At 56.1% G+C, this 21,176-nt stretch overlaps 2 protein-coding genes across 5 annotated transcripts in view; both read left to right on the forward strand.

Annotated features, from left to right (window-relative positions):
* The window catches only part of taok2a (TAO kinase 2a), a 63,702-nt gene extending 43,183 nt beyond the window's left edge, over window positions 1–20,519 (forward strand). For all 4 annotated transcript variants that reach the window (XM_088637319.1, XM_088637320.1, XM_088637321.1 and 1 more), the window contains 7 exons: window positions 1,410–1,538; window positions 2,981–3,184; window positions 5,200–5,439; window positions 14,884–15,096; window positions 15,206–15,388; window positions 16,243–17,083; window positions 17,702–20,519. In XM_088637319.1, the coding sequence (XP_088493445.1) occupies window positions 1,410–1,538; window positions 2,981–3,184; window positions 5,200–5,439; window positions 14,884–15,096; window positions 15,206–15,388; window positions 16,243–17,010 (1,737 nt within the window). In that variant the 3' untranslated portion in view covers window positions 17,011–17,083; window positions 17,702–20,519. The remainder of the gene's footprint in view (window positions 1–1,409; window positions 1,539–2,980; window positions 3,185–5,199; window positions 5,440–14,883; window positions 15,097–15,205; window positions 15,389–16,242; window positions 17,084–17,701) is intronic.
* LOC148659582 (uncharacterized) lies at window positions 5,446–10,669 on the forward strand (the record flags this gene model as incomplete). The annotated part of the gene is made up of 1 exon (XM_088637767.1): window positions 5,446–10,669. A coding segment is annotated over one exon (1,539 nt), but the record flags the coding sequence as incomplete, so codon positions are not given.
* Window positions 20,520–21,176: the final 657 nt, after the last annotated feature.

Consider the following 21,176-nt stretch of genomic DNA (forward strand, 5'->3'; position numbering starts at 1 on the left):
GGTCATCCTGGAGAAGGAGGTGAGACAGGGACAGGGGGAGAGAGAGAGAGAGAGACAGGGGGACACGCTGGGCAAGAGGCACCAGGTCATCCTGGAGAAGGAGGTGAGACAGGGACAGGGGGAGAGAGAGAGAGAGAGACAGGGGGACACGCTGGGCAAGAAGCACCAGGTCATCCTGGAGAAGGAGGTGAGACAGGGACAGGGGGAGAGAGAGAGAGAGAGACAGGGGGACACGCTGGGCAAGAGGCACCAGGTCATCCTGGAGAAGGAGGTGAGACAGGGACAGGGGGAGAGAGAGAGAGAGAGACAGGGGGACAAGCTGGGCAAGAAGCACCAGGTCATCCTGGAGAAGGAGGTGAGACAGGGACAGGGGGAGAGAGAGAGAGAGAGACAGGGGGACACGCTGGGCAAAAGCACCAGGTCATCCTGGAGAAGGAGGTGAGACAGGGACAGGGGGAGAGAGAGAGAGAGAGAGACAGGGGGACACGCTGGGCAAGAGGCACCAGGCCATCCTGGAGAAGGAGGTGAGACAGGGACAGGGGGAGAGAGAGACAGGGGGACACGCTGGGCAAGAAGCACCAGGTCATCCTGGAGAAGGAGGTGAGACAGGGACAGGGGGAGAGAGAGAGAGACAGGGGGACAAGCTGGGCAAGAGGCACCAGGTCATCCTGGAGAAGGAGGTGAGACAGGGACAGGGGGAGAGAGAGAGAGACAGGGGGACACGCTGGGCAAGAAGCACCAGGTCATCCTGGAGAAGGAGGTGAGACAGGGACAGGGGGAGAGAGAGAGAGAGAGAGAGACAGGGGGACACGCTGGGCAAGAAGCACCAGGTCATCCTGGAGAAGGAGGTGAGACAGGGACAGGGGGAGAGAGAGAGAGAGAGACAGGGGGACACGCTGGGCAAGAGGCACCAGGTCATCCTGGAGAAGGAGGTGAGACAGGGACAGGGGGAGAGAGAGAGAGAGAGACAGGGGGACACGCTGGGCAAGAAGCACCAGGTCATCCTGGAGAAGGAGGTGAGACAGGGACAGGGGGAGAGAGAGAGAGAGAGACAGGGGGACAAGCTGGGCAAGAAGCACCAGGTCATCCTGGAGAAGGAGGTGAGACAGGGACAGGGGGAGAGAGAGAGAGAGAGAGACAGGGGGACACGCTGGGCAAGAGGCACCAGGTCATCCTGGAGAAGGAGGTGAGACAGGGACAGGGGGAGAGAGAGAGAGAGACAGGGGGACAAGCTGGGCAAGAAGCACCAGGCCATCCTGGAGAAGGAGGTGAGACAGGGACAGGGGGAGAGAGAGACAGGGGGACAAGCTGGGCAAGCAGCACCAGGCCACCCTGGAGAAGGAGGTGAGACAGGGACAGGGACAGGGAGATGGGGGCACTGATGTCCCTGTGCTCGTGTGTGTGCCCAGACGAAGGCGGCGCAGGCGGAGGAGAAGAAGTTCCAGCAGCACATCCTGGGGCAGCAGAAGAAGGAGCTGACCGGCCTGCTGGAGTCCCAGAAGCGCCAGTACAGACAGCGCAAGGAGCAGCTCAAGGAGGTACAGAGTGTGTGTGTGTGTGAGTGTGTGTGTGAGTGTGTGTGTGAGTGTGTGTGTGAGTGTGTGTGAGAGTGTGTGTGTGAGTGTGTGTGAGAGTGTGTGTGAGAGTGTGTGTGTGAGTGTGTGTGAGAGTGTGTGTGTGAGTGTGTGTGAGTGTGTGTGTGCAGTACAGACAGCGCAAGGAGCAGCTCAAGGAGGTACAGAGTGTGTGTGTGAGTGTGTGTGTGTGTGAGAGTGTGTGTGTGAGTGTGTGTGAGTGTGTGTGAGTGTGTGTGTGCAGTACAGACAGCGCAAGGAGCAGCTCAAGGAGGTACAGAGTGTGTGAGTGTGTGTGTGTGTGTGTGAGTGTGTGTGTGCAGTACAGACAGCGCAAGGAGCAGCTCAAGGAGGTACAGAGTGTGTGTGTGTGTGTGTGTGTGTGTGAGTGTGTGTGTGCAGTACAGACAGCGCAAGGAGCAGCTCAAGGAGGTACAGACTGTGTGTGTGTGTGAGAGTGTGTGTGAGTGTGAGTGTGTGAGTGCAGTACAGACAGCGCAAGGAGCAGCTCAAGGAGGTACAGAGTGTGTGTGAGAGTGTGTGTGAGAGTGTGTGTGAGAGTGTGTGTGAGAGTGTGTGTGAGAGTGTGTGTGAGTGTGAGTTTGAGTGTGAGTGTGAGTGTGCAGTACAGACAGCGCAAGGAGCAGCTCAAGGAGGTACAGAGTGTGTGTGAGTGTGAGTGTGTGTGTGACTGTGTGTGACTGTGTGCAGTACAGACAGCGCAAGGAGCAGCTCAAGGAGGTACAGAGTGTGTGTGTGAGTGTGTGAGTGTGTGTGTGCAGTACAGACAGCGCAAGGAGCAGCTCAAGGAGGTACAGAGTGTGTGTGTGTGTGTGTGTGTGTGTGTGTGTGTGTGTGTGTGAACCCCCCTGTCTCTCTGTGTGTGAGACAGGAGCTGAGTGAGAACCAGTCCACCCCCAAGCGCGAGAAGCAGGAGTGTGTGTGTGAACCCCCCTGTCTCTCTGTGTGTGAGACAGGAGCTGAGTGAGAACCAGTCCACCCCCAAGCGCGAGAAGCAGGAGTGTGTGTGTGTGTGAACCCCCCTGTCTCTCTGTGTGTGAGACAGGAGCTGAGTGAGAACCACTCCACCCCCAAGCGGGAGAAGCAGGAGTGTGTGTGTGAACCCCCCTGTCTCTCTGTGTGTGAGACAGGAGCTGAGTGAGAACCAGTCCACCCCCAAGCGCGAGAAGCAGGAGTGTGTGTGTGAACCCCCCTGTCTCTCTGTGTGTGAGACAGGAGCTGAGTGAGAACCAGTCCACCCCCAAGCGCGAGAAGCAGGAGTGTGTGTGTGAACCCCCCTGTCTCTCTGTGTGTGAGACAGGAGCTGAGTGAGAACCAGTCCACCCCCAAGCGCGAGAAGCAGGAGTGTGTGTGTGAACCCCCCTGTCTCTCTGTGTGTGAGACAGGAGCTGAGTGAGAACCAGTCCACCCCCAAGCGCGAGAAGCAGGAGTGGCTGGTGAGGCAGAAGGAGTGTCTGCAGCAGCTGCAGGCAGAAGAGGAGGCCGGCCTGCTGCGCAGACAGAGGCAGTACTACGACCTGCAGTGCCGCCAGTACAAGAGGAAGATGCTGCTGGCCAAGCACAACCTGGAGCAGGACCTGCTGAGAGAGGTGAGCTGGGCCCCGGCCGTCTGTCTCTCTCTCTCCCCCCCAGCAGACCCAGCGGAACCTGGAGTGTCCCTGCTCTGACCCGTCTCTCTCTCTCTCTCCCCCCCAGGAGCTGAACAAGAAGCAGACCCAGCGGGACCTGGAGTGTCCCTGCTCTGACCCGTCTCTCTCTCTCTCTCCCCCAGGAGCTGAACAAGAAGCAGACCCAGCGGGACCTGGAGTGTCCCTGCTCTGACCCGTCTCTCTCTCTCTCTCTCTCCCCCAGGAGCTGAACAAGAAGCAGACCCAGCGGGACCTGGAGTGTCCCTGCTCTGACCCGTCTCTCTCTCTCTCTCTCTCCCCCAGGAGCTGAACAAGAAGCAGACCCAGCGGGACCTGGAGTGTCCCTGCTCTGACCCGTCTCTCTCTCTCTCTCTCTCCCCCAGGAGCTGAACAAGAAGCAGACCCAGCGGGACCTGGAGTGTCCCTGCTCTGACCCGTCTCTCTCTCTCTCTCTCTCCCCCAGGAGCTGAACAAGAAGCAGACCCAGCGGGACCTGGAGTGTCCCTGCTCTGACCCGTCTCTCTCTCTCTCTCTCTCTCCCAGGAGCTGAACAAGAAGCAGACCCAGCGGGACCTGGAGTGTCCCTGCTCTGACCCGTCTCTCTCTCTCTCTCCCCCAGGAGCTGAACAAGAAGCAGACCCAGCGGGACCTGGAGTGTCCCTGCTCTGACCCGTCTCTCTCTCTCTCTCTCTCCCCCAGGAGCTGAACAAGAAGCAGACCCAGCGGGACCTGGAGTGTCCCTGCTCTGACCCGTCTCTCTCTCTCTCTCCCCCAGGAGCTGAACAAGAAGCAGACCCAGCGGGACCTGGAGTGTCCCTGCTCTGACCCGTCTCTCTCTCTCTCTCTCTCCCCCAGGAGCTGAACAAGAAGCAGACCCAGCGGGACCTGGAGTGTCCCTGCTCTGACCCGTCTCTCTCTCTCTCTCTCCCAGGAGCTGAACAAGACGCAGACCCAGCGGGACCTGGAGTGTCCCTGCTCTGACCCGTCTCTCTCTCTCTCTCTCTCCCAGGAGCTGAACAAGAAGCAGACCCAGCGGGACCTGGAGTGTCCCTGCTCTGACCCGTCTCTCTCTCTCTCTCTCTCCCCCAGGAGCTGAACAAGAAGCAGACCCAGCGGGACCTGGAGTGTCCCTGCTCTGACCCGTCTCTCTCTCTCTCTCCCCCAGGAGCTGAACAAGAAGCAGACCCAGCGGGACCTGGAGTGTCCCTGCTCTGACCCGTCTCTCTCTCTCTCTCTCTCCCCCAGGAGCTGAACAAGAAGCAGACCCAGCGGGACCTGGAGTGTCCCTGCTCTGACCCGTCTCTCTCTCTCTCTCTCTCCCAGGAGCTGAACAAGAAGCAGACCCAGCGGGACCTGGAGTGTCCCTGCTCTGACCCGTCTCTCTCTCTCTCTCTCCCCCAGGAGCTGAACAAGAAGCAGACCCAGCGGGACCTGGAGTGTCCCTGCTCTGACCCGTCTCTCTCTCTCTCTCTCTCTCTCTCTCTCTCTCTCTCTCCCAGGAGCTGAACAAGAAGCAGACCCAGCGGGACCTGGAGTGTCCCTGCTCTGACCCGTCTCTCTCTCTCTCTCTCTCCCCCAGGAGCTGAACAAGAAGCAGACCCAGCGGGACCTGGAGTGTCCTGCTCTGACCCGTCTCTCTCTCTCTCTCTCCCAGGAGCTGAACAAGAAGCAGACCCAGCGGGACCTGGAGTGTCCCTGCTCTGACCCGTCTCTCTCTCTCTCTCCCAGGAGCTGAACAAGAAGCAGACCCAGCGGGACCTGGAGTGTCCCTGCTCTGACCCGTCTCTCTCTCTCTCTCTCTCTCTCTCTCTCTCTCTCCCAGGAGCTGAACAAGAAGCAGACCCAGCGGGACCTGGAGTGTCCCTGCTCTGACCCGTCTCTCTCTCTCTCTCTCCCAGGAGCTGAACAAGAAGCAGACCCAGCGGGACCTGGAGTGTCCCTGCTCTGACCCGTCTCTCTCTCTCTCTCTCCCCCAGGAGCTGAACAAGAAGCAGACCCAGCGGGACCTGGAGTGCGCCATGCTGCTGCGGCACCACGAGTCGACCCAGGAGCTGGAGTTCCGCCAGCTGGCCCTGGTGCAGCGCACGCGGGCCGAGCTGATCCGCCTGCAGCACCAGACCGAGCTCACCAACCAGCTGGAGTACAACAAGCGCCGCGAGCAGGAGCTGCGCCAGAAGCACGCCGTGGAGGTCCGCCAGCAGCCCAAGAGCCTGCGCGTGAGTGAGGGGGCGGAGGAGGAGGAGGAGGAGTGTGGGCAGGGCAGGGGAGAGGAGGAGGAGGAGGAGGAGGAGGAGGAGTGTGGGCAGGGCAGGGGAGAGGAGGAGGAGGAGGAGGAGTGTGGGCAGGGCAGGGGAGAGGAGGAGGAGGAGGAGGAGTGTGGGCAGGGCAGGGGAGAGGAGGAGGAGGAGGAGTGTGGTCAGGCCAGGGGAGTGGAGGAAGAGGAGGAGGAGGAGTGCGGTCAGGGCAGGAGAGAGGAGGAGGAGGAGTGCGGTCAGGGCAGGAGAGAGCAGTCTCGGGAGGAGGAAGACTGCGGTGAAGGCAGGGGAGAGGAGGAAGAAGAGTGTGAGGGCGGGAGACGGGAGGCGCTGGCCCTGGAGGGGGGGGGTGTGAGAGAGGAGGAGGAGGAGGAGGAGTGTGAGAGAGAGGGGGAGGAAGAGGGGCGGGGCGTGGCGGACGGCTGCCCCTCTGAGCTGCTGGGGGGCCCCCGCCGCCGCGCCCGTCGCCGCGGCGACCCCGAGGACGAGCTGTCGGCCTTCTACTTCGCCGAGTCGGCGGAGGAGCTGGAGCGCGCCTTCCTGCCGGAGCCGCCCGCGCCCGCGCCCGCGCCCGCGCCCCCGCCCCCGCCGCCCGCGCGCCTGCCCGCCCTGCTCTCCCACCTGCTGTGCGCCGCCCTGGCGCTGGCCGCGGCCGCCTGGCCCGCGCTGCCCGCCCTGCTGGCGCTGCTGGTGCTGCTGCTGGCGCTGCCCGGCCCGCCCGCGGCGCTCCTCCCCGCCGCCCGCCGGGCCGGCCTGGGCCTGGCGCTGGCGCTGCTGCTGCTGCGGGCCGGCCTGGGCCTGGCGCTGGGCCCGGCGCTGGCGCTGGCGCGGGCCGGCTGCGCGCTGGCCTGCCTGGCGCTGGCGCTGCGCCGCGGGCGGCCCTACGTGGCGGCGGCGCCGGCGCTGGCCCGGCCGGGCCTGGCGCTGGGGCTGGCGCTGGGCCTGGCGCTGGCGCTGGCGCTGGGCCCGGGGGGGGCGGCGCTGGCCCGGCGGGCGCGGCGCCGCGGCGTGCGCCTGCTGCTGGCCCTGCCCCGCCCGCTGTTCGCGCTGGCGCAGCCGCTGCTGGGCGGCCTGGCGGAGCGCAGCCTGTACGGCCTCTTCCCCAAGGCGGGCCGCGGCGCCGGCGCCCGCCGCTGCCGCCTGCCCCTGCCCGCCCGCTGCCTGCCCCCGCCGCGCCCGCCGCCCCTGCGCCGCCGCCTGGCCCGCGCGCTGGCCGCCCTGGCGGACCGGGCCAACGGCGCCGCCCTGCGGCTGGCCGCCGCGCTGCTGGGCCGGGTGCCGGCGCGCGGCCTGCGGGCCTTGCGGGCGCTGGGCCTGCTGCGCGAGGAGAGGCCCAGCCGCCTGCCCCGCCTGCTGCCCCGCGCGCTGCGCCAGCGCCAGGCCCGCCAGCGCAGAGCGGACCGCCAGCGCCGGCCCGCGCAGCTCGCCCCCGGGCCCGGGCCGGCAGCCTGGGCGTCCGGGCTCCGCAGGACTGCGTCCGGCAGGAAGGTGGTGCCCTGGAGGTAGAGAGAGAGAGAGTGTGTGTGAGAGAGGTGAGTGTGTGTGTGTGTGTGAGAGAGAGAGGTGAGTGTGTGTGCGTGAGAGAGGTGAGTGTGTGTGTGAGAGGGGTGTGTGTGGGTGTGTGTGTGTGTGTGAGAGGGAGAGAGAGGTGAGTGTGTGTGTGTGTGTGTGTGTGTGAGAGAGAGGTGAGTGTGTGTGTGTGTGTGAGAGAGGTGAGTGTGTGTGTGTGAGGTGAGTGTGTGTGTGAGAGGGGTGTGTGTGGGTGTGTGTGTGTGTGTGAGAGGGAGAGAGGGGTGTGTGTGTGTGAGAGAGAGAGGGGAATGTCTGTGTGAGAGGGTTGTGTGAGGGGTGGGTGTGTGTGAGAGAGAGAGGGGTGTGTGTCTGTGTGAGAGGGGTGGGTGTGTGTGAGTGTGTGTGAGATCCAGTCTCCTCCCCTCTGTGCTCAGGCTGTGTTGATTCTGAGCGCCGGCATGTTTAACACTGAACGTCTTACCCTCTTACCTGCTCTGCACAGGTGTGTTACAGGTGTGAGACCTCCCCCCCCCCCCAGGCCCCTCCCACCCCCTCTGACTCCTCCCCTTTCACAGTGTATTGAGTGTTCACAAGAGCCCAGGCTCCACCCTCCCCGCCAGACCCCTCCTCTTTCAGGGCTTGTTGAATATTCATGAGAGCACAGGCTCCACCCACTACTCAGGACCCCTCCTCTTTCGGGAATTTGCTCTTGTATGATTGGTCCATTAGAATTCCAGACGGAAAGAAAGGACGGGTGTGATTGGCTCTTAAGAATTCCAGACTGAATGAATGAAGACGTGTGATTGGTCCAGCAGAATTTCAGCCTGTCAGAGAGGAGGGGTGTGATTGGTCCAGCGGAATTTCAGCCTGACAGAGAGGAGGGATGTGATTGGCCAGTTGGTCCTACACAGGGAGAGATGGGATTGGTCCGTCAGAAATGCTGTCATGTACTGGCTCTGTGACTTTGGTTTCACTGACTGAAGGCAGACATACAGCACCTTTGCCAATATACATCAGATAATCATTATCAAAGACTCATTAATCGCAATGATTGTTAGCTCTGAAGGAGATATCTTCATATTATTTACCTGTCTTCGAAGTAGAAGGTAGACTGTGATTGTCATTATTCAAGGTTCAGGTATCTGTTTTCAATCTGTTACAGTGACAACTGAATATTTTTGAGAGACAGGAGCCCCAGAGTCTCTTATAAAAGCAGGTGCAGGTGTGTACAGAGACAGGAGCCCCAGAGTCTCTTATAAAAGCCAGTGCAGGTGTGTACAGAGACAGGAGCCCCAGAGTCTCTTATAAAAGCAGGCGCAGGTGTGTACAGAGACAGGAGCCCCAGAGTCTCTTATAAAAGCAGGTGCAGGTGTGTACAGAGACAGGAGGCCCAGAGTCTCTTATAAAAGCCAGTGCAGGTGTGTACAGAGACAGGAGCCCCAGAGTCTCTTATAAAAGCCAGTGCAGGTGTGTACAGAGACAGGAGCCCCAGAGTCTCTTATAAAAGCAGGTGCAGGTGTGTACAGAGACAGGAGCCCCAGAGTCTCTTATAAAAGCCAGTGCAGGTGTGTACAGAGACAGGAGGCCCAGAGTCTCTTATAAAAGCCAGTGCAGGTGTGTACAGAGACAGGAGCCCCAGAGTCTCTTATAAAAGCCAGTGCAGGTGTGTACAGAGACAGGAGCCCCAGAGTCTCTTATAAAAGCCAGTGCAGGTGTGTACAGAGACAGGAGCCCCAGAGTCTCTTATAAAAGCAGGTGCAGGTGTGTACAGAGACAGGAGCCCCAGAGTCTCTTATAAAAGCCAGTGCAGGTGTGTACAGAGACAGGAGGCCCAGAGTCTCTTATAAAAGCCAGTGCAGGTGTGTACAGAGACAGGAGCCCCAGAGTCTCTTATAAAAGCAGGTGCAGGTGTGTACAGAGACAGGAGCCCCAGAGTCTCTTATAAAAGCAGGTGCAGGTGTGTACAGAGACAGGAGCCCCTCATCCTCTAAGATGATGCAGAATTAAATAACCTTCTTTTTGAAAACAGTGGCCATACAGTTTGAAAACAGAAATCTGCTTTATTTTTGTTTGTATTTTATTTTGTGTCATTTTAATTTGTTTACTGTGATGAGTTTACTTTTCATGTTACTCCATCTGTATCTGTGCCCTCATCTCCACAGAAACAGTCCTGCCCTCAGCCTAGGAGCTGGTCACTGTAAAGACCCCTGAGAGACTTGAGCTCCAACTCCCTGTCTGTTAGAAATAATAAACACACACAGCAGGACAGGAGACACAGGGAGAGAGAGGAGATCACAGAGACTCCCTCAGTAATAAACACACACAACAGGACAGGAGACACAGTGAGAGAGAGGAGATCACAGAGACTCCCTCAGTAATAAACACACAGCAGGACAGGAGACACAGGGAGAGAGAGGAGATCACAGTGCCTCCCTCAATAATAAACACACACAACAGGACAGGAGACACAGTGAGAGAGAGGAGATCACAGAGACTCCCTCAGTAATAAACACACAGCAGGACAGGAGACACAGGGAGAGAGAGGAGATCACAGAGACTCCCTCAGTAATAAACACACAACAGGACAGGAGACACAGTGAGAGAGAGAGGAGAAGCAGATGTTGACACTACAGCACTGTGAAGAGTGCAGGATTCCTCCTGCTGTGTGTGTTTTCCCTACCTGTACCTTTGAGGCCAGTCAGACTCCCGATGCGCAGCAGTCTGATCCGCTCCAGGTGTGACCAGCCACCACCCCCCAGTGTGCCTCCCATCCCCAGTCTGTGAGCTTCAGGCCCTGCAGGCAGTCTGGGGACAGCGCCCTGCCTGCTGGGCTGTCCTGGTCAGGCATGTGTAGTGTGCAAGCTCTCTTCTGGCCACAGCTGCACAGAGAACTCGGGTTCAGTCTGGGTTCAGTGTAGGTTCAGTGCAGGTTCAGGGTTCAGCCTGGGTTCAGTGTAGGTTCAGTCTGGGTCCAGTGCAGGTTCAGCCTGGGTTCAGTGCCAGTTCAGGGTTCAGTCTGGGCTCAGTGCAGGTTCAGTGCCGGTTCAGGGTTCAGTCTAGGCTCAGTGCAGGTTCAGTGCAGGTTCAGTGCAGGTTCAGGGTTCAGTCTGGGCTCAGTGCAGGTTCACTCTGGGTCCAGTGCAGGTTCAGTCTGGGTTCAGTGCTGGTTCAGCCTGGGTTCAGTGCAGGTTCATTGTAGGCTCAGTGCAGGTTCAGCCTGGGTTCAGTGCAGGTTCAGCCTGGGTTCAGTGCAGGTTCATTGTAGGCTCAGTGCAGGTTCAGTCTGGGCTCAGTGCAGGTTCAGCCTGGGTTCAGTGCAGGTTCTGTGCCCCTGGGGCTGCTCTGCACAGATCGGGGGCGGTGTCTGGTCATCCCTGGGCTGGCTCGGGCCGCTCCGCACCAGGACCCCCCATTCCCCTGTGACCCCCCGTCCCCTGTGGTCACACGAGCCCTCCTTCGTGTGACCTGTGATCGTGCAATCATTATTGTTGTTGTTTTTTAAACAGAAGTATTTTATATAAATTCTATATATATTCTATTTGCAGTGTTCTGAAGGCTGATAGTGTTTTACACCCTTCCTTCCTCGTTGTACCGTTCTGTGTCCCCCCGCCCATCCTCATCCTCTGTGTATAATTTATACAGTTTTATTTTCATCCGTAATAAAGGGTTTTGCTTTTAAGTCCTTTAGTTTGAGTCTCTTTTTATTTGGGTTTTTGTGTGTGTGTGTGTGTGTTTCTGTTCGGCTGTCGAACCGCACGGGGACGAGCTGTAGGTTTAGCTCAGGGAAATGAAATGGACCAATCGCATCTCTCCTCCTCCTCTGTGCTGTATCCGCTGGGCCAATCACGGCGCGCCTCCCCCAGGGGCTGTGCCCGTTGGCCAATCAGCAGCCTGCGCTCTCCCCGCCCCCTCCCCCCCGTGTCCATCTGACCAACCGCTTTCCTCCTGTTCATACCAGCCAATCAACAGCCTTTTCCTCCTCTGTCCCGCCCCTTGTCATCGGCCGGGCCAATCGGCTTGCCTCCCCGCCCCCCCAGCTCTTGCTTCGGCAGCCAGTCGCGTTCCTGCGTTGCCCCTCGGGCTGCTGTGCTCCGGTCCCAGGCCTCCCCTGTCTCGACCAGCCCGGCCCCGCGGCAGGAACTGCGGTGCGCGCGCGTTTCCGAGGGGGAGAGAGAGAGACAGGCAGGCAGGGAGGTGAAGGGAGAGACAGGCAGGCGGGGAGGGTGTGAATCAATACGATCGTGATTGATCTCTGAGACACAGGAGTGATAAAGAGATGTGAAGGACATCTATTCTTACACTCTTATTCACACACACACTCACACACTTATACACACACTCACACTTATTCACACACACTCACACACTTATTCACACTCACACACTTATTCACACACTCACACTTATTCTCACACTCACACTTATTCACACACACACACTTATTCACACACTTACTTGAACACTTATTCACACACTCGCACTCACACACTTATTCACGGACACTTATTTACACACCCGCATACTTATTCACACACACACGTATACTTATTCAAACACACTTATTCACACACTCACACTTATTCACACACCCGCACACTTATTCACACACCCGCACACTTATTCACACTCGCACACTTATTCGTGCACTCACACTTATTCACACACTCGCACTCACACTTATTCATACACTCGCACACTTATTCACTCTTATTCACTCATACTTTTTCCACACACGTATACTTATTCACACTCGCACACTTATTCAAACACTTATTCTCGCACTCGCACACTTATTCACACACACACTTATTCACACACTTACGCACTCACACTTATTCACGCACTCAGTTATTCACACATTTACACACTCGCACTTAATTCACACACTCGCACTCACACACTTAGTCACACACTCGCACACTTAGTCACACACTGGCACACTTAGTCACACACTCGCACTTATTCTCACACTCGCACACTTACGCACTAACACACATTCATGCACTCACAGTTATTCACAGTTACGCACTCGCACACTTATTCACACTCGCACACTTATTCATGGACAGACTTATTCACTCATACTTTTTCACACACACTTATTCAAACATACGTATACTTATTCAAACACACATTCAAACACTCGCACACTGATTCACTCACGCACACTTATTCACTCGTACTTTTTCACACATGTATACTTATTCAGACACTCACACTTATTCACACACACACACTCGCCCACTTTTTCACACACTTGCACACTTTTTCACACTCACACACACTTATTTACACACTCGCACTCACACTTATTCACTCATACTTTTTCACACACACTTATTGACACACAATCACACACATACTTATTCACACAATCACACACTCACCTTCACACACTTATTCACAAACTCACACTCACCTTCACACACTTATTCACACACTCGCACACTTATTCACTCCTACCTTTTCACACACGTACACTTATTCACACACTCACACACTTATTCACACACACTCACACACTTATTCACACACACACTTATTCACACACACTCACACTTATTCACACAAACACACTTATTCACACACTTACTTGAACACTTATTCACACACTCGCACTCACACACTTATTCACGGACACTTATTTACACACCCGCATACTTATTCACACACACTCACACTTATTCACACACACACGTATACTTATTCAAACACACTTATTCACACACTCACACTTATTCACACACCCGTACACTTATTCACACACCCGTACACTTATTCACACTCGCACACTTATTTGTGCACTCACACTTATTCACACACTCGCACTCACACTTATTCATACACTCGCACACTTATTCACTCTTATTCACTCATACTTTTTCCACACACGTATACTTATTCACACTCGCACACTTATTCAAACACTTATTCTCGCACTCGCACACTTATTCACACACACACACACTTATTCACACACTTACGCACTCACACACTTATTCACGCACTCAGTTATTCACACATTTACACACTCGCACTTAATTCACACACTCGCACTCACACACTTAGTCACACACTCGCACACTTAGTCACACACTCGCACACTTACGCACTAACACACATATTCATGCACTCACAGTTATTCACAGTTACGCACTCGCACACTTATTCACACACACACTTATTCATGGACAGACTTATTCACTCATACTTTTTCACACACACTTATTCAAACACTCGCACACTGATTCACGCACTCACACTTATACACTCGCACACTTATTCACTCGTACTTTTTCACACACGTATACTTATTCAGACACTCACACTTATTCACACACTCACACACTCGCCCACTTTTTCACACACTCGCACACTTTTTCACACTCACACACACTTATTTACACACTCGCACTCACACTTATTCACTCATACTTTTTCACACACACTTATTGACACACAATCACACACATACTTATTCACACAATCACACACTTATTCACACACTCACCTTCACACACTTATTCACACACTCACCTTCACACACTTATTCACACACACTTATTCAGACACTCGCACACTTATTCACTCCTACCTTTTCACACACGTATACTTATTCAAACACACACACTTATTCACTCAGACTTTTTCACACACACACACGTATACTTATTCACAGACTCGCACTCACACATGTATTCACACACACTGTCGTAAACTCTCTCTCACAAACACACACAGGTCCCAGGGGAGAGATGATCCCCAAATCCAGGCTTTTCCTGAGGAACGGAGAGTCGGATCTGTTTGCAGAGACGCCTGCTCTGAGTTTTGCTTTGAGGTGCTGGAGCAGATACTGGGGGCAGAAGGAGTACATACCGGGGACAGATACCAGGGGCAGAAGGAGTACATACCAGGGGCAGATACCAGGGGCACATACTGGGGGCAGCAGGAGTGTGGTCTGGACTGCAGCACCCCAGCGCCCCCTGGTGATCGTCGAGTGTCCTGCCTTCATTCACACAGAGCGGCGTTTGTTGAATTAACTCCTTTCCACCTTCTCCTCTCCCCTCTCTCTCCTCTCTCATCCCTCCCCTCCCTCTCCTCTCTTTCTCCTCTCTCCTCTCCCCCCCTCCTCTCCTCTCTCCCCACACCTCTCCCCCCCCCTCCTCTCTCTCCTCTCATCCCTCCCCTCCCTCTCCTCTCTCACCCCCCCCTCTCCTCTCCTCTCTCCCCACACCTCTCCTCTCCCTCCTCTCTCTCCTCTCATCCCTCCCCTCCCTCTCCTCTCTCACCCCCCCCCTCTCCTCTCCTCTCTCCCCACACCTCTCCTCTCCCTCCTCTCTCTCCTCTCTCATCCCTCCCCTCCCTCTCCTCTCTTTCTCCTCTCTCCCCTCCCCCCCCCCTCCTCTCCTCTCTCTCCCCTCTCTCTCCTCTCTCATCCCTCCCCTCCCTCTCCTCTCTTTCTCCTCTCCTCTCTCCCCCCTCTCTCTCCTCTCTCACCCCCCCCTCTCCTCTCCTCTCTCCCCACACCTCTCCTCTCCCTCCTCTCTCTCCTCTCTCATCCCTCCCCTCCCTCTCCTCTCTTTCTCCTCTCTCCTCTCCCCCCCCCTCCTCTCCTCTCTCTCCCCTCTCTCTCCTCTCTCATCCCTCCCCTCCCTCTCCTCTCTTTCTCCTCTCTCCTCTCCCCCCCCCTCCTCTCCTCTCTCCCCCCTCTCTCTCCTCTCTCACCCCCCCCTCTCTCTCCTCTCTCACCCCCCTCTCCTCTCCTCTCTCCCCACACCTCTCTTCTCTCTCCTCTCTCTCCTCTCCCTCCACCCTGTCTCCTGATTTGTCCCGATCCCCCCCATCTACCCCCTGTCTCCGCCTGTCCCCTCTCTCTCTCTATCTGCCCCCCAGTCGAAGGAGCTGCAGATCAAGCGCCAGTTCCAGGACACCTGCAAGATCCAGACCCGCCAGTACAAGGCGCTCAGGAACCACCTGCTGGAGAGCACTCCCAAGAGCGACCACAAGGCGGTGCTCAAGAGGCTGAAGGAGGAGCAGACCCGCAAGCTGGCCATCCTGGCCGAGCAGTACGACCACAGCATCAACGACATGCTGTCCACCCAGGCCGTGAGTGCCCCCGCAGAGAAGCACACGTGTACACACGGGGGGAGGGGGGGACTACAACTCCCAGCATGCCCCGCGGCTCAACGGCCCGCCCCTTCCTGTCGCCCCGCAGCTGCGGTTGGACGAGACGCAGGAGGCGGAGTACCAGGTGCTGCGCATGCAGCTGCAGCAGGAGCTGGAGCTGCTGAACGCCTACCAGAGCAAGATCAAGATCCACACGGACTCGCAGCACGAGAGGGAGGTCAAGGAGCTGGAGCAGAGGGTGTCCCTGCGCCGCGCCCTGCTGGAGCAGAGGGTGAGAGGGGCAGGGGGGCAGAGAGGCAGGGGGGCAGGGGGCAGGGTGTCAAAATACAGCGTTCACCTCTCTCTCCTCTCTCTCCCCCCTCTCTCTATCCTCTCTCCCCTCTCTCTCTCTCTCCTCTCTCTCTCTCCCCTCTCCCCCCTCTCTCTCACCTCTCTCCCCCCTCTCTCTCCTCTCTCTCCTGTCTCTCCCCTCTCCTCTCTCCCCTCCCCTCTCTCTCTCCTCTCTCTCCTCTCTCTCCTGTCTCTCCCCTCTCCTCTCTCCTCTCTCCTCTCTCCTCTCCCCTCTCTCTCTCCTCTCTCTCCCCCCTCTCTCCCCCCTCTCTCTCTCTCCCCTCTCTCTCCTCTCTCCTCTCTCTCTCCCCTCTCTCTCTCCTCTCTCCCCTCTCCTCTCTCCTCTCTCCTCTCTCCTCTCTCTCCCCTCTCTCTCTCCTCTCTCTCCCCTCTCTCTCTCTCCTCTCTCCTCTCTCTCCTCTCTCTCTCCTCTCTCCCCTCTCCTCTCTCCTCTCCCCTCTCTCCCTCCTCTCTCCCCCCTCTCTCTCTCCCCTCTCCTCTCTCCCCCCTCTCTCTCTCCCCTCTCTCTCTCCTCTCTCTCTCCCCTCTCTCCCCCCTCTCTCTCCCCCCTCTCTCTCCCCTCTCTCTCCTCTCTCTCCTGTCTCTCTCTCTCCTCTCTCTCCTCTCCTCTCTCCCCCCTCTCTCTCCTGTCTCTCTCTCCCCTCTCTCTCCTCTCTCTCCCCTCTCTCTCTCTCTCTCCCCCCTCTCTCTCTCCTCTCTCTCCTCTCTCTCCCCTCTCTCTCTCTCCCCTCTCTCTCCTCTCTCTCTCCCCTCTCTCTCTCTCCTCTCTCCCAGATCGAGGAGGAGATGCTGGCCCTGCAGAACGAGCGCTCCGAGCGGATCCGGACCCTGCTGGAGCGCCAGGCCCGGGAGATCGAGGCCTTCGACTCGGAGAGCATGCGCCTGGGCTTCAGCAACATGGCGCTGACCGGCATCCCGGCCGAGGCCTTCAGCCAGGGGTACCCCAACCCTCCCACAGCCCCCGGCTGGCCCTCGCGCCCCGTGCCCCGCTCCGGCAGCCACTGGAGCCACGGGCTGCACCCCCAGAGCTCGGGGGCGCCCCACTCCTGGCGCAGCCAGCACCCGGCCGGCTTCGGCAGCCACAGCAACCTCGCCGTCTCCCGGGAGACCGTCTCCCAGCAACCGCATCAGCACCACTACCTGGCCCACCACCACCACCACCACCAGAGCACGCCGCTGCTGTACCGGGACCGGGACCGGGACCGCGAGCCCGCCTGGGCCCACCTGCCCCCCTCCCACTCCTCCTCCCAGCCCCTGGCCCTGCTGCCCCCGCCGCCGCCCCCGCCGCCCTCCTCCTCCCAGCACTCCCCGCCCTCCTCCTCCTCCTCCTCCTCCTCGCAGGGCGGCGGGGGGGGCGGCGGGGGCGGCGGGGGGGGGCTGGGGCTCCGGGGCTCCAGCATGCTGGCCCTGAGGAACAGCCCCCAGCCGCTGAGGCGCACCGCCTCCGGGGGGGGCGCGGGGGCCGGCGGGGAGGGGGGGCTGAGCCGCAGCACCTCCGTCACCTCACACATCTCCAACGGCTCCCACCTGTCTTACTCCTAGAGAGAGAGACGGGTTCGTGCAGACACACCGACGGACACTACAGGACACTGACACTGCACTGGGAGAGAGAGGGGTTAATACACACAAACTGACTGGACACTCCAGTACATTAACACTGCACTGAGAGAGAGAGGGGTTAATACAGACACACTGACTGGACACTCCAGTACATTAACACTGCACTGAGAGAGAGAGGGGTTAATACACACACACTGACTGGACACTCCAGTACATTAACACTGCACTGAGAGAGAGAGGGGTTCATACAGACACACTGACTGGACACTCCAGTACATTAACACTGCACTGAGAGAGAGAGGGGTTAATACACACACACTGACTGGACACTCCAGTACATTAACACTGCACTGAGAGAGAGAGGGGTTAATACAGACACACTGACTGGACACTCCAGTACATTAACACTGCACTGAGAGAGAGAGGGGTTAATACACACACACTGACTGGACACTCCAGTACATTAACACTGCACTGAGAGAGAGAGGGGTTCATACAGACACACTGACTGGACACTCCAGTACATTAACACTGCACTGAGAGAGAGAGGGGTTAATACACACACTGACTGGACACTCCAGTACATTAACACTGCACTGAGAGAGAGAGGGGTTAATACAGACACACACTGACTGGACACTCCAGTACATTAACACTGCACTGAGAGAGAGAGAGGGGTTAATACACACACACTGACTGGACACTCCAGTACATTAACACTGCACTGAGAGAGAGAGGGGTTAATACACACACACTGACTGGACACTCCAGTACATTAACACTGCACTGAGAGAGAGAGGGGTTAATACAGACACACTGACTGGACACTCCAGTACATTAACACTGCACTGAGAGAGAGAGGGGTTAATACAGACACACACTGACTGGACACTCCAGTACATTAACACTGCACTGAGAGAGAGAGAGAGAGGGGTTAATACAGACACACTGACTGGACACTCCAGTACATTAACACTGCACTGAGAGAGAGAGAGGGGTTTATACAGACACACTGACTGGACACTCCAGTACATTAACACTGCACTGAGAGAGAGAGGGGTTCATACAGACACTGACTGGACACTCCAGTACATTAACACTGCACTGAGAGAGAGGGGGGTTAATACAGACACACTGACTGGACACTCCAGTACATTAACACTACACTGAGAGAGAGAGAGGGGTTAATACACACACACTGACTGGACACTCCAGTACATTAACACTGCACTGGGAGAGAGAGGGGGGTTCATACAGACACACTGACTGGACACTCCAGTACATTAACACTGCCCTGAGAGAGAGAGGGGTTAATACAGACACACTGACTGGACACTCCAGTACATTAACACTGCACTGAGAGAGAGAGGGGTTCATACAGACACACTGACTGGACACTCCAGTACATTAACACTGCACTGAGAGAGAGAGAGGGGTTAATACAGACACACTGACTGGACACTCCAGTACATTAACACTACACTGAGAGAGAGAGAGGGGTTAATACACACACACTGACTGGACACTCCAGTACATTAACACTGCACTGAGAGAGAGAGGGGTTAATACACACACACTGACTGGACACTCCAGTACATTAACACTGCACTGAGAGAGAGAGGGGTTAATACACACACACTGACTGGACACTCCAGTACATTAACACTGCACTGAGAGAGAGAGAGGGGTTAATACACACACACTGACTGGACACTCCAGTACATTAACACTGCACTGAGAGAGAGAGGGGTTAATACACACACACTGACTGGACACTCCAGTACATTAACACTGCACTGAGAGAGAGAGGGGTTAATACAGACACACTGACTGGACACTACAGTATATTAACACTGCACTGAGAGAGAGAGGGGTTAATACAGACACACTGACTGGACACTCCAGTACATTAACACTGCACTGAGAGAGAGAGGGGTTAATACAGACACACTGACTGGACACCCCAGTACATGAACACTGCACTGAGAGGAGATCACAGAGAATCCCTCAGTATTAAGAACACAACAGGAGAGGAGACACAGGGAGAGAGGCGATAACAGGATCACTCAGTAATGGACAAGACAGGAGACAGAGAGAGGGGAGATGACAAGCTCCTGAGTATGAGCACACAGTGGAGACAGCCGACTCCAGAGATCGACTCTCTCTGCCAGCAGCTGGACCTGTTCCAGGGCGTGTACGTATGTAAATAGATATATAGGTCTGTACTGGAAGACGTCAAAGACAATTCGGCGGTTGATCCCGGAGGAGATTTTTAACAGGGTTTTTTAAAGATTTTCAACACTGCCATCGTGAGGCTCGGAGGACTAACTGCAGCTGTCGCTTTAAGAACTCTTAAAGGGATGGCTCTGGAGAAGCATGTGTTGGCCGGACAGTATCTGTAAGTGCTTGTGTGCGTGTCTTATCTCTTGTCAGCAGGATGCGGTGGCAGTGTCAGGAATCTCTCTGTGGTCTGGGAGCTGAGTGGGGCTGGATCTGAGCCCCTGGAGAGAGACCCAGCTGACCCACCCTGGAGTTACTGACCCACCCAAACTGGTTTAAGACCCCTTGTGGGAAACGTTGGAGGTTTCGGGCGTCGCTGACCTGAGTGGAGTTCCTCACGGAGTCACAGACGTCCTGCCTGGAGCTGCTGTTGGTATTGTTCATATCACAGACAGACAGACAGACGGGCACAGAGACTCAGACAGATACAGAGGCTCAGACAGACGGGTACAGAGAATCGGACAGAGAGACAGGCACAGAGACTCAGAAATACAGACGGGTACAGAGACTCGGACAGAGAGACAGACAGGCACAGAGACTCAGACACAGAGAGAGGGAGAGACACAGAGACCCAGACAGAAATACAGACGGGTACAGAGAATCGGACAGAGAGACAGACAGGCACAGAGACTCAGACAGACTCAAAGACACAGACAGAGAGAGGGAGAGACACAGAGACCCAGACAGGCTCTCAGATTGAGAGAGACAGGGTGTCGGTGTTCAGGAGTGACAGTTTACATGGGTCAGGCTGGAGTGTACAGGGGTGCAGTAGAGTTTGGGACCCTCAGCTCAAGACACTGCACAGCTCATTCATTTCCAGCTCCTGAAACGAGAGCCTCGTTCTTGCATCGAAGTCGCTGTCCCTGCAGCCAACGATATTGATGATGAAATAACGAAAGTTACTCCAGGTTCTGGAAGATGTTTCTGAAAGTGTTTTTTTATTATAATTTTGTAACTGCTATTAATGTTATTGTTATATTTATGTTTCACACTAACCGTTTTTCCGTTGATAACTTTTCTAATGCCTACGAGAACAGTTGACTTGTGTGATCCCGAGTTCGTCCGCTAGGGGGCGGGGGCAGAGTTTCGAGCCGCCGAAGACGGGAGAGAGAAGTACAACAGGACTACAGTTCCCGGCATTCCCTGTTTGTCTTTAGCTTTGGTGTCAAAGGGCAGTGCATTGTGGGTGTTGTAGTTTGTTTTTTTAAAAACCGAGTATTACCTGATCATAACCACGGGGCGGCGCTGTTTAAAACTGGCTTCAGTGGTCCAAGCCGGTAGGTCTGGCGCCGCAGACGAGCTCGGAGCCGCCAGGGGACCGGACATTTCACGCAGAACCCCAGAGGCTGCGGAGAGGAGGTCTTGCTGGGTTGGACTTTTTTTTAAAACTATAATTTAAAATTGCCAATTGCATTTTACGAGTCGTTACAGTGAGGGGCTGCAGTAGCGTTCCCCGCCGCTGGGGGCGCTGTGGGGGGGTGGGGGGTGGTGTCGGGTTGTTATAAACGGACTGTCTGTACAGAAACTTAACCGAGAACTTAAAAAAACACTCAAAAAAGAAAAACAAGACGATTAACAAAAGAAATCTGTTTTAAGAAGAGTTAATGATTTTATGTGAAACTCGTTGTAATGTTCATAATAATGTGAATAGCCGTTATAAACAGAAACAAAAGAGACTTAATTAAAAAACTAAAAAAAAAGTTTTTCTGAAATCTTTTATTTGTGTTCCTTCATTATGTAATGAGTCTGATCAAATACACCTGCAGCTCCCAGCTCCCAGCCCACTGGAGCCCAGCAGGGGGCGCTCTCTCCCAGCTCCCAGCCCACTGGAGCCCAGCAGGGGGCGCTCTCTCCCAGCTCCCAGCCCA

The sequence above is a fragment of the Lepisosteus platostomus genome, chromosome 6, assembly GCF_059453375.1.
Source record: "Lepisosteus platostomus isolate fLepPlt1 chromosome 6, fLepPlt1.hap1, whole genome shotgun sequence".
Taxonomy (NCBI): domain Eukaryota; kingdom Metazoa; phylum Chordata; class Actinopteri; order Semionotiformes; family Lepisosteidae; genus Lepisosteus; species Lepisosteus platostomus.